The 13,318-nt window shown below is 38.6% G+C and overlaps 1 protein-coding gene across 2 annotated transcripts in view; it reads right to left on the minus strand.

Moving 5' to 3' along the window:
- Positions 1-13,318, minus strand: part of GK5 (glycerol kinase 5) — a 77,486-nt gene that overhangs the window by 55,071 nt on the left and 9,097 nt on the right. The window contains exons 2-3 of one of the 2 annotated variants that reach the window (XM_040234075.1): positions 11,726-11,819; positions 10,038-10,113 (exon numbers count right to left, since the gene is read on the minus strand). In XM_040234075.1, the coding sequence (XP_040090009.1) occupies positions 10,038-10,113; positions 11,726-11,819 (170 nt within the window). Of the gene's footprint in view, positions 1-2,810; positions 6,122-10,037; positions 10,114-11,725; positions 11,820-13,318 lie in introns of those variants that run through there. The other variant, XM_040234083.1, reaches the window with a different exon arrangement.

The following is a 13,318-nucleotide window of genomic DNA, read 5'->3' on the forward strand; positions in this document are numbered from 1 at the left end:
CACATATCTCACAAAAAGACAGCAAAGAAGAAAATCCACAATTAACTGCTTTAGGAAAACAATACAACAGCAGCCCCAGTAAGGGAAATGAACTGTCTTGGAATCTGACTCTATTTCCCCAGAAGTGAGGCAGTATGGTTCTATTGCTGCATAAAATCTTTGCCTCCAACTAGGGTAAACTTGCTGCCACAAACGACCTTGCTTTGCAGGTTCTGATGAAAGCAATCTCTATGGCCAATAACCCAATTTCCAAATCCAACTAAATGTTGACACTTGCAATTAGCTATCCCTAGGAACACTCTCCTGCCCCCATTTCCACACCATCTACTTCGCCAGTTTGCCTAGGTCCTGAATTGCCAGCACTGACATTCTGATTCCCTTTAAATTGGGGGGTCGGTGGGATTTCCCTGGTGTTCCAGGGTGAAGACTCCACATTTCCGCTGCATGGGGCCTGGGTTTGATCCCTGGTCCTAGAACTAATATCCTGCATGCCACTCAGTGTGTCCAAAAATAAATTTAAAAATCAGTTTGGGGGTTGGGAAGGGGGGAGAAACTCACTGTACAAATCCTCAGCCTTCTTCTTCTCTTCTATCCATATAATCTCTACCAGAGAACGCACGTAATTCTCCACACTTCATCTGCATCGGTGGTTCTCAACTGGGAGTTCGCTGTCTCCCAGGCACATTTGGTAATGTGTAGAGACGTTTTTCGTTGGGAAACTTAAGAAGCGGGGTGCTAATGGTATCTAATGGGTAGAGGCCAGGGAGGTTGCTAAACACCCTACGATGCCCAGGATGTCCCCCAAGCACAAAGATTTATCTGGCCTAAAATGGCAACAGTGCCACTGGTTAGAAACACTGATCCTCACCGAAGACTTGAATTCACTTACTCCTTCTTCTGACTAACGTACTAACTTGTGTCCAAGACACCAGGTGGAGAGTCAGGGTGAGGAGGAGAGCAACTGCAGATGCAGGCATCAACCTGTAATACAGATTATGCGAAAGAAAGAGTATCTATCTGGAGAAAATGCACCACCTGTCTGGGGGAAACTCACATCCCAAATCAAACACTTTATCGTGTTTCCTTCCACTCACCCTCATCACCACCTAGCTCACTCCTTCTCTTATGTTCTCTACAATTTCTGTCATGTCCTCCCAAAGATCAAGTGACTTGCAATATTATATTAGTTTTTAATTCTATATTTTTATAGAATAAAATTCATAGAAAGATTTTATCAAATATGGTCTCTATACCCTGTGCTGCACTTAACATCCTTGTAACTTGGTATTTTTTAACTGGTATTTTGTAACTCTTAATCTCCTTCACCTATTTTTGGCTGACCCCTCACACCTCTCCCCTCTGGTAACCACTAGTTTATTCTCTGTATTGGTGAGCCTGTTTCTGTCTTGTTATATTTGTTCATTTGTTTGCATATTTGATTCATCTGTTCTGCTGAGTAAGTGAAAACACAGTACTTGTCCTTCTCTAACTTATTTCACCAAGCATAAGACATAATATTGTATAATTTTACGTGAACAGTTCTCCATGTATATTTGCTGTTGTTCAGTCACTAAGCTATGTCCACCTCTTTGCGACCCCGTAGAGTACAGCATGCCAGGCTCCTCTGTCCTCCACTCTCTCCTGGAGTTTGCTCAAATTCATGTTTATTGAGTCAATATTATCTAGCCATCTCATCCTCTGCTGCCCCCTTCTCCTTTTGCTTTCAATCTTTCTCAACATCAGAGTCTTTTCCAATGATTCAGCATTTCACATCAGGTGGCCAAAGGACTGGCGCTTCAGCTTTGGAATTAGTCCCTCCAATAAATATTCAAAGTCGATTGATATATTATAACTTATCTATCCTTACATCTGTTAGCAGACATTTGTTTAGGGTGCTTCCATGTCTTGGCCACTGTAAATAATGCTGCCATAAGCACTGAGGTGACTGTCTTTTCCAATCGGTGTCTTCATTAGATAAATACCCAGAAGTGGGACTGCTAAATCATAATCATTGTTGTTGCTGCTCCATCGCTAAGTTGTGTCCTACTCTTTGTGACCCCTAGACTGTGGCCCACCAGGCTTCTCCACCCACGGGAAATCCTAAGCAAGAATATATTGGAAGTGGTTGCCATCTCTTTCTCCAGGGACTGAACCCACATTTCCTGCTTGGCAGGTGGATTCTTTACCACTGTGCTATCTGGGAAGTCTGCTGAATCATACAGTAGTTCTTAATATTTTTTTTTAGTTCTTAATTTTTAAAGAACTTCCACACTGATTTCCATAGTGGCTGCACCAATTTACATTCTCACCAACAGCACACAACGGTTCCCTTTTCTCCACAGCATTGCCAACATTTGTTACTTTTTAGCTTTTTGATAACAGTCATTCTAATACATGTGAAGTGACATCTTGGGATTCTGAATTGCGTTTCCCTGAAAAGTGATGTTGAGCATCTTTTCATGTGTATGTTTGCCATCTGTATGTCTTCTTTAGAAAAATGTCTGTTAAGATTTTCTGCCCATTTTTATATTGGATTGGCTATTTTTTTCATATTGTGGTATATGAAGTGAAATGAAAACTACTCAGTCGTGTCAAGACTCTTTACGACCCCATGGACTACACAGTCCATGGAATTCCCCAGGCAAGAATATACTGGAGTGGCTAGCCATTACCTTCTCCAGGGGATCTTCCCAAGCCAGGGATCAAACCCAGGTCTCCCACATTGCAGGCGGATTCTTTACCATCTGAACCACCAGCAAATATATTGTGTTGTATGAGTCCTTTTTACATTTTGGATATTAAACCCTTACCAGACTATCATTTGCAACTATCTTCTCCCATTTGGTGGGTTCCTTGTTTCGTGATGGTTTCCTTCACTGTGCCAAAGCTTTTGAGTTTGATTAGCTCCCATTTGTTTATTTTTCCTTTTTCCCCCTAGCCTGAAGAAACAGAACCAAAGAAACAAAGCCTTAACCAGGGTCAAAGAGTTAACTGCCTAGGTTTTCTTCCAGTTTTATGATTTTAGGCCTTTCACTTAGGTCTTTAATTCATTTTGAGTTAATTTTTGTAAATGGGGTGAGAAAATGTTCTAATTTCATTCTTTTATGTGTATCTGTCTAGTTTTTCCAACAGCACTTATTGAAGAGTCCTTTTTAAAAAAATCATATATTTTTGCCTCCTTTACTATAGATTAACTGACCATGTGTACATGTGTTTATTTCTGGGCTTTTTATTCTATGTGTCTGTTTTTGTCTGGTACCACATTGCTTTGATTACTTTAGCCTTGTAGTATAGTTTGAGGTCAGAGATCATGACCTGCAACTTTGTTCTTTATGCTCAAGACTGCTTTACTATTCAGGGTCTTTTTTGGTTTCATACAAATTTTAGGATTATTTGTTTTAGTTCTGTGAAAAATGTCATAGGTATTTTGATAGGGACTGCATTAGATCTGTAGACTGTTTTGGGTAGTATGGGTATTTTAATAGTATTAATTCTTCTAACTCACAAACATGAGATATTTTTCCATTTATTTATATTGTCTTCAATTTCCTTCATCAATGTCTTATAGGTTTCAGAGTACAGGTCTTTCACTTCCTTCATTAAATTTATTCCTATTTGTTCTTTTTGATTTGATTATAATTTGAATTCTTTTCTTATTAGTGTATAGAAATGCAACAAAATTCTGTACATTAATGTGGTATTCTGAAACTTTACTGAATTCATTTATTAGTTCAAACAGGGTTTTTTTTTTTTTTTGGTGGAGTCCAAGATTTTCCTTTATATAGTATTATATCATCTACAAACAGTGGTAGTTTAACTTCTTTCCTTCCAATTTAAATGCCTTTTATTTCTTTTTCTTGTCTGATTGCTGTGGTTAGGACTTCCAATACTATATTAAATAGAAATTGCAAGAGCGGGCATCCTCATCTGTTCCTGATCTTAGAGGAAATACTTTCAGCTTTTCACCATTGAGTATGATGCCAGGTGTTGATCTGTCACACAGCCTTTATTATCATGATGTTTCTTCCTTCTATACCAACTTTGTTCAGAGTTTTTATCATGAATGCATATTGAGTTTTGCCAAATGTTTATTCTAAATCTATTGAGATGATCATGTGATTTTTATCCTTGATTTTGTTAATCATGTTAATTGATTTGCAGATATTAAACCACCTTTGCATTCCTAGAATAAATACTACTTGATCATGATGTATAATTTTTTTTATATATTGCTGATTTGGTTTGCTCATATTTTGTTGTGGATTCTTGCATCTATTTTATCAGAGATATTGGCCTGTAATTTTTATTTTATAGTATCTTTATCTGATTTTGGTATCAGGGTAATACTGGCCTCACAGGATGAGCTGGGAAGTGTTCTCTCCTCTTTAATTTTTTGAAACTGTTTGAGAAGGCTATAGATATTAACTCTGCTTAAAATTTTGGTGAATTGCCCCGTGAAATCATCTAGTCCCAGACTTTTGTTAGTTGGGAGTCCTTTGCTGATTCAATACTAATAAACAATCTATTCAGATTTTCTATTTATTCCTGATGTAGTCTTGGAAAACTGTGTTTCTAGGAATTTATTCACTTACTCTAGGCTATCCAGTTTGTTGGCATATTACTGTTTGCTGTATTCTCTTATGATTATATTTCTGTGGTATTAGGTGTAATTTCTTTCTCATTTCTTATTTTCTTTATATTTGAGCACTCTTTTGATTTATAAGTCTGGCTAAAGTTCATCAATTCTGTTTATCTTTTCAAAAACTACAGCTCTTGGTTTATCTTTTCTTTTTTTTTTTTTTGGTCTCTATTCTATTTCCACTCTGATCTTTAATTTTCTTCTTTCTACTGACTTTGTGCTCTGTTCTTTTTTGTGTTGCTTTAGATGGAAAGTTAGGTTATTTATTTGAGATTTTTCTTGTTTCTTGAGGGAGGCTTCTATCACTATAAATTTCCCTCTTAGAATCATTTTTGCTATGTCCTGTAGATTTTAGAAGGTTGTATTTCTACATTTTTCATTCATCCCAAGGTATTTTTTAACTTTTTCTTTCTTTATTGACCCAATGGCTTTTGAGTAGTGTGTTTTCAGTCTCCACTTGTTTGTATTTTTACCAGTTTTATTCATGCAATTGATTTCTAGTTTCTTTATTGTTGTGGTCAGAAAAGAGGCTGGACTTAATTTCAATCTTCTTAAATTTACTGAGATTTTTCTCGTGGCCTAGCATGTCATCTATCCTGGAGAATGTTTCATATGCCCTTGAGAACGGGTACTGTGCTATTTTTGAATGGAATGTTCTACAGATATTTATTAAGTCCATCTGGCCTAATATGTCATTTAAGCCCATTGTTTCCTTATTGGTTTTTCGTCTGATCTATTCATTAATGTGACTGGCATATTCAAGTTCTCTATTATTATTTTATTACTGTCAATTTCTCCCTTTATGTCTATTAATATCTACTTTATATATTTAGGTGCTCCTGTGTTGGGTGTATATATATTAACAAGTCTATATCCTCCTCTTAGATTAAGGATCCTCCCTTTATCATTATTTAATGCCCTAAATAATATCTTGGTATATATTTTGTTTTAAACTCTATTTTGTCTGATATGAGTACTGTTACCCCAGCTTTCCATTTCCACTTGCATGAAATATCTTTTTCTAATCTCTTCACTCTCAGTGTGTGTCTTAAGCTCTGAAGTAAATCTTGTTTAGGTTGCATATACATGGATCTTGTTTTTTCATCCAGTCAGGTACCCTACACCTTTTGATTGGAGTATTTAGCCTATTTAAATTAGAAGTGATAATTAATGGGCACATACCTTTTGCCATTTCGTTACATGTCTTCTGGTTGTTTTGTAGTTTTTTGTTCTTATCTTCTTTTTCTAATCTCTTCTCTTTTGGTTTGATACTTTTTAAAAATTATGTTTGGGTTCCTTTGTCTTTGTTTTTGTGTATCTATTGGAGAACTTTGATCTGCAGTTACCACAAGGTTTATATATATATATATATATATTTATTTATTTATTTATTTATCAATCTGTAAATATATCTACTTGTTTTAGAATGACTTCCCTGGTTGCTCAGATGGTAAAGTGTCTGCTTACAATGTGGAAGATCCCTGGGTTGGGAAGATCCCCTGGAGAAGGAAACGGCAACCCACTCCAGTACTCTTGCCTGGAAAATCCCATGGATGGAGGAAGCTGGTAGGTTCCTATCAGGCTCTGCCATCCATGGGATTTTCCAGGCAAGAATACTGGAGTGGGCTGCCATTTCTTTCTCCAGCGGACCTTCCCAAGCCAGGGATCAAATCCAGGTCTCCTGCATTGCAGACAAGATGCTTTACCATCTGAGCAGATCCCTTAAAGTTTCCTTTAAAAATTGTTTTTTCTTTTTGTTGTTCTGATTGGGTGGTTTCCAATATTTTATCTTCCAAGTTGCTTATGCAATCTTCTGTATTACTTAATCTGCTGGCAATTCTTTCTAGTGAAATTTTCATTTCAATTATTGTATTCTTCAGCTCTGATTGGTTTTTATATTTTCTAGTTCTTTGCTGAAGTTCTCACTGGGTTCCTCTATTCTCTTCCTGAGTTTGTGAGCATTTTTATTACTATTGTTTTAAATTCTTTATCAAGTAAATTACTATCTCTGTTTCATTAGGGGTATTTTTGTGTGTGGGGAAGTTATTCTTTCATTTGGTATATATTCGTCTTCTCACTTTTTGTTTCTATAAAGTTATGTGAAACAGTTACCTATCCCAGGCTTAAAGGCGTGTCCTTGTGTGGGGGCATCCCTGTGCCATCTGCATGTACCCAGTTTTTGGTGAGAGACCTGGACCTGAAGTGAGCAGTAACTGTGTCTTCATCTGGGGTGCATGGGAAGCTGTCACCTTAGCAGGGCACAGAATTGGAATAGGAATGGTTAGAAGTGGAGCCAGATGTGAGCTGGGGCCTCTCCCAGGCTTAGGGCAGGCCCACAAGCAAATGGGTTAGAGCTGTAAATCTGAGCTAGTGCCTCTTCTCTCCAGTGTGATGGTGGTCTCTCCTTTGGCCAGAGGCATGGCTGAGGCCCAAGAGACTGGAACCTCAAATCTGAGCTAACTCAACTTCTCCCTGGTACAGTGGTTATTTGTACATGGTTGGGAGCAGTGCTGGAGCTGGCAAGGCTGGAGCAGCAACCCAGTGCAGGTTGGGATGTGTGCTAGAGCAGTCCTGGCAGGGCAACCCCAGACCATGAGGTGTTTTCAATCCGTTGCTTCTGCACTGGGACTGGAAGCAGGTGAGTCTGTGGTGTGCTCTTCAAGTCTGGAGTCTCGGTTTCTATAGCTCTCTGACAGGCCCTACTGGTTTTCAAACCAAGCAGGCTTGTATTCTTGGTGCTGGACCTCAGGGTTAGGGTGCCCAATACGGTAAACCCCTTGTTTCTTAGGTGCTGGGGGCCGCCACGGGAGATCCCACCCATGACAAAGTTCATATGGAAGAGAACCGTTAAGCAAGGCTTCAGAACTCAAGGGGCTCCCTAGGCTTTCTCGAGCATCTACCCCAAAACCAGAATCTGTCTGTTTTACTATTTCATGACTTTCACCAACTCCTCTGACATTAACAGGGGGCTAACCCTGACCACCTTTCTCTGGAGAAAATCAACTTAGGGCTATAGCTAATAAGTCTCCTGGACATGAGAGGAATATTTCAAATCAAACCCCCTCTGTTAGCATTCTAGCTTGCTCGGCAGGTATATCCAGACTCTTACAACTACGCATGTGATTATTTACAGCCTCCCAACTGTGAGAGGCACGGAAAGCCTAAAACATAGAGCCTTTGAAAGAGTTAAAAGTTATTAGAGTAGTGCTAGTGCTGATGTAGGATTTCATTATTGGGCCAATGCTTGTTGCTAAGTTCCCATATCTCTTATCCACTGTGCACCTGGAAATGCATTAGTTAACATAGTGAGAATGCTAGAAAAACAAGTGTAGCCTTGAATTTAACCATATCAGACTTTTAAGCTAATTGGTTCTTTCTTGTAACTCACTGCACCTTTGTTCTGTGAAAAACATAACTCTGTTTAGCATTTTCTGAGGCTGACATAGATTAGAAATATAAAGAAAAAACACTTTGAGGGAAAATAAGTTTTCAGGTTGAGCAGCCTTTATCAAAAGAGGGTCATAAAATGTTCACAGGCCTCCAAGGCCAGAAGATACTGTACACAACATCATTTGTGGGAAAGGTATGCAGAAAAATCCTGGTTTTGATAAGGGCAAAACTGCTGGAATGTTTGGGCTGACTCTGTATGACCTTGCATCTTTCATTTCCCTCTATGTATAAGGCAAGGTATAAAAGTACCTTTTGAAAAATAAAGCTTTTGGGCCTTGCTCATCAAAACAGCTTAGTCACCCCGTGTTTTTTCTTCTATCTTTCTTTCTCTCTCTCTCTCCCTCTCCTCTTTTTCAGGCTGATCCCTTGGAGCATAGAGGCTCCCTGCGTTCACTTATCTGCCCGGGTTTCTAAGACCTGAACGGGAAGACATTCTGCGTCTTCACTCCCTCGGGAGACCGGAAGGGCACCTGTGGCCTCCATGAACAGGGAAAACTTCTTGCCTTGAAGTTTTATTGGTTCTCTATGTAAACCAAGGAACATCAGCCTCTTTCTCTCCTCTATTTTCTTATCTACAACATTCTTTCCTTATCTATCTCTCTCTAAATCAATCGTGGACACAGTTCCTCCTTCGGGTTTCCCTGGATCCTGCGGGGGCTGGTCCCCGGCGCTTAGGGATGATGCACAAGCCTGTATCCCCCTCCTCTTCTGGGTCACCCACTAGGTATGTGGATCCTGATTAGATTGCTTCTCCTTCCTTCCTCCCAGACTCCAAATGGTCCCTCCTTTAATAACCTTGGTTGTAGAAGAGCCTTTCTGATAGTCTTCAGACTGTTCTCAGAAAGTACTCAATAAGTAGTTGTAGTTTTGATATGTTTGTTCTAGGAGGTGAGCTCAAGGTCTACCTATTTCACCATCTTAATCCCATTACAATCAAATATTTAAAAATTTAAACTTCTTTCTCTTTCCTAACACTGAATTAAAGGTAAAGTTCTTGTGAATTCAGCTTGATTATATTTCTTTGACTTACCGTTACCCCTTACATCCACCACTTTTCGTCCCCACTGCCCCAAGCTCAAGATGCCCTTTAGAGTCTAGAGCTCTGTAACAAAGAAATATTTTACAGTGATTTTGTTGTTTTTCTTAAAAAAAAAGAAAAATAAAACATGTTGAAGGCAATATAGGAATAGTGGAAAGAGTATATTCTCTGGAACCAAAAAGATAATTTGGAATTTTAGCTTGATTTATTAATGAGTGACTATGAATAATGTAGTTATTTCTCTGCTGCTGCTGCTAAGTTGCTTCAGTCGTGTCCGACTCTGTGCGACCCCACAGACAGCAGCCCACCAGGCTCCCCGTCCCTGGGATTCTCCAGGCAAGAACACTGGAGTGGGGTGCCATTGCCTTCACCAGTTATTTCTCTGAGCTTCAGTTTATTTCTTTGTAAAATAGATGTAACCACTAACAGGTTTGTTTGTAAGGATACTGAAACCTGAAGAAATATCGTAAGTATTCACTGCATGGTATCCATTATACTATTATAAATGTGTTTAATTCATACATACCTCATATACTGTAAGTATTTAAAATTAAATTTGAAATAGAGTAAAATACAAATCGTATCATAGTCTTGTATATCCAAAATTTGTCAGGTTCTCCTAAATCTTTTTAGGTATAAGCTAATTTTTTAGAACTTCAATCCACACTTTATCTGAATTTTAATGAAAGCAATAGTCTTTTTAATACTATTACTTTATATAAATTAAGCCTAGTTGACATGCAGGGAACTTATGTAATAAGCCAGAAAGCAGACCCAATTTCTTTTCTCTTAATCAAGCAAAACTTCTTTCTTCACAAACTTTAAAACTCCCCAAAACAGGTTTCAAAGCAATGTGTTCACCATGGCATGAACCCAGTGATAAGAGTTCTTATCACGTAATGCACTTACTTGTCCCATGTGATAAAAGTTGCTCTCTGTGTTGAAATGCCAAGACCAACAATTTGATTCATTTCTATTCCTGCAGCTAAAAATAAAGATGGATAAACACATTTAAAAGCCTAGGAAGTTTATCTTTATAATATTATCATATGGAAAATAAATTACTTAATATAATCTATGAGAAAAGCAACTTGGTTCAGCATTTTAATAACACAATTGGAGCTAATAAATAAAACATTACTAGGATGATTTTGTAGTATTTTTTTTTGCTTAAAGAGAAAAGAAGTTATAATCTAATAATAATAAAATGGACTTTTTGCTTTAAAAATTAGAAAGAAAACAAACACCATTTAAAGTAAGTTAGATGGTATTTTCTTCTTGATAACATTAAAAATTAGGATCTTCATTTAAGCAACGATCAGCTATAACAGAAGCTGGTTGATGGCAACAAAAGAAACCCTCATGAAAAGTAGCATAAATCCTGAAGCACAGATCTTATTCACTACACAAACTCATGCTAGGATGCAAATAGAAACATGGATTTTGCAGTCTAGATTTCTTGAAATACAGCAGCTCACATGTTTCTGTGACATTCTTTTAAAAAAGCAATCTGTCCCACTGAACAAATTAGGAACAGCTTCAATTTGAGCTGTGCTCAATTTAAGGACGACATATCACCTCCGGTACAGTACTCCTTCCTAGTCTGATCATAAGGAAATAACTAGACAATCCTCAAATGCAGGACAGTCTATTAAACGGATCTGTACTTTTGAAAACTGTCAGTGACATGAGGTACGTGGTCTGTATTAAAGGAGACTAGACTGACTACTAAAGGCAATGCCTCATCTTTGTTGGATTCTGGATTGAAAAAAAAAATTATTCAAGACTGAGGTAAGAGGGGAATACTGAGGATCAAGTATTAGAAAATATCACTGGGTTTTAATGTTAAATTTTCTGTGTGATGTTTACGTATGAGAATACACCTTATCTTTGGAGATAATGCTTAAGTATTTAAAGATGACAGGTTATTACATCATAATCAACTCTCACCTCGGGCAGCTAATTTGAGTCTAGGAGAAAGCACACCAGCATTCTTCCAACTTTTTAAAAATAGGTTTTGAAATACTTCAAACCAGAAAAGTTAGGAGAAGCAATTCAGTCAGAGAAATGAATGAAAGACCTTTTTGAAATTACAAGTCCTCTTTCGCCATGTTCTTAAAGAAGGCTGTACTGAGACTGTTCTTAAAGAGCTAAGATTCCAGACCCTGGCTGCAGCCAAGAGAACACTTGCCCTAAGAGGTCACACAGGAAAAAAACAAAACAAAAACTTATTTTACAATAAAGCTAACGCAGCTGTAAACTCCTGAGAGCAGGAACTGAGCACTGTAACTTTGTTTACAACCCTCTGGTATTTTGTACAAAACAGGAAATGGAATGGGCACTGGCTACAAACTGGAATAAATACTAAGGTGAGCCTTTAATACTGCAGCTCAAAAAGACTTCAAGCAGAGGAGAGAGTTGCTGCTACCCTCCCTTGACAATGTGGGTTCACTACAAACCACAAATGTCCTTCCTCCCCAAACTACTGGGAAACTGTGACTCCAATAAAATATTGTATGTATAATTTAGGAAACCCACAAAATTCTTATTATATACAAAATACATGTTACCATCTCTACTTTTATAAATCCAATTACCTTTGACAGATTCTTTTATTACAGCAACAAACTGAAGCCAGAGAACATCAGGGTCGATTTCAACCCAGCCAGCCTGAGGATAAAGACTTTCTACCTATTAAGAAAAAGAGAAAATTTAGTAAAAACAAATCAGAACAAGTCAATAGCATATAGGCCTTAAGGGTACCAGTTAAAATAATTAAAAACAAGATTTTATTTATTATCTAATTCATTTTTATTGTTAAGGTGGAAAAAATATGAAATAAAAAAGGATGATACACCAAAATAGCAGTTTTATTCAGTTCATGAAATTTACAGAAGATTTTCTTTATTTCCCAGGCTTTCTACAATGAAAATGCATTATTTCTGTAATTTTAAAAAAATGTCAAAGAAAAAAAAAAAACAGCTGGACAGGATGCATGGAGCAGCTATTTGTAACCTCCAAAATGTATATGGTGGCAGGCAGACAGGGAAAGAAGATAAGAATCAGAATACCACCAAAGTGGTAGTGAGTTTCCCATTTTTCTTCTGGTATCACCTGGCCTAGACTCAAGGCAGCCTGAAAACCCAGAAGCAGGTACCACGGTGCACTAGAAAAGCCAGGAGAACACTTGTTAACACTCAAAGGAACAGAACAAATCTCACTTTTCTTTTTTATCCACCATCTCCATCCTTTTATATGCTGGCTATAAAAGGCAGTGGCAGCTACAGCAGTATTCACAAGCACCCCAAATACTGAGGGAGGTAAAACTTGCTCTCTCAGAACAGGTGCTGGAGACCCACCAGGGTAAGGTGATCCCCCGTAGCTTTTTCCTCTTTATGTCCTGCTGATGCCTAGCCTTGGATGTGGGCATAGGAGTGCCCTACAGAAGGGGGTAGTGAAAGGTCCAGCTTCAGGTAAGAGGACCCAAACAAGGAGGCTCAAAAAGTCAAAAAGTCCCAGGAAGATCTAAGAGAGGGAAGAGCTTGGGAAAGCTACTCCAGAAAGATGTGGATGAACTCCCAGGCTCTCCTGGACGCGGCACATGTATGAATACACTCCTAGACAGCATTCTGTTGTTGTTTAGTCGATAAGTGTCCAATTCTTTTGCAACCCCATGGGCTGGTAGCCCAGGGCTTCCCAGGTGGCACTAGGGGTAAAGAACCTGCCTGTCAATGCAGGAGACTTAAGAGATGCAGGTTCAATCCGTGGGTCGGGAAGAATCCCAGAGGAGGAAATGGCAACCCAGCCCAGTGTTCCTGCCTGGGAAATCCCATGGACAGGGGAGCCTGGCTGGCTACAGTCCATAGGGTTACAAGAGTCAGAGAGGACTGAAGCAACTTAACATATGTGGACTGTAGCCAGCCAGGCTCCTCTGTCCATGGGATTTCCCAGGCAGGAACACTGGGCTGGGTTGCCATTTCTTTCTCCAGGATCTTCCCGACCCAGAGTTCAAACCTGCGTCTCCTGCATTGGAAGGCAGATTCTTTACCACTGAGCCACAGAGGAAGCCCTCCTAGACAGCATGGCAAAGATGCTAAAAGCAGAACTTAAAAAAAAAACAAAAAACAGATCACTGCCCAAGTCCTGGGGCTTCCCAGATGGTGCAACTGGTAAAGAATCTGCCTGCCAAT

This window comes from Oryx dammah, unplaced genomic scaffold (genome assembly GCF_014754425.2).
Source record: "Oryx dammah isolate SB20612 unplaced genomic scaffold, SCBI_Odam_1.1 HiC_scaffold_2, whole genome shotgun sequence".
NCBI classification, from domain to species: domain Eukaryota; kingdom Metazoa; phylum Chordata; class Mammalia; order Artiodactyla; family Bovidae; genus Oryx; species Oryx dammah.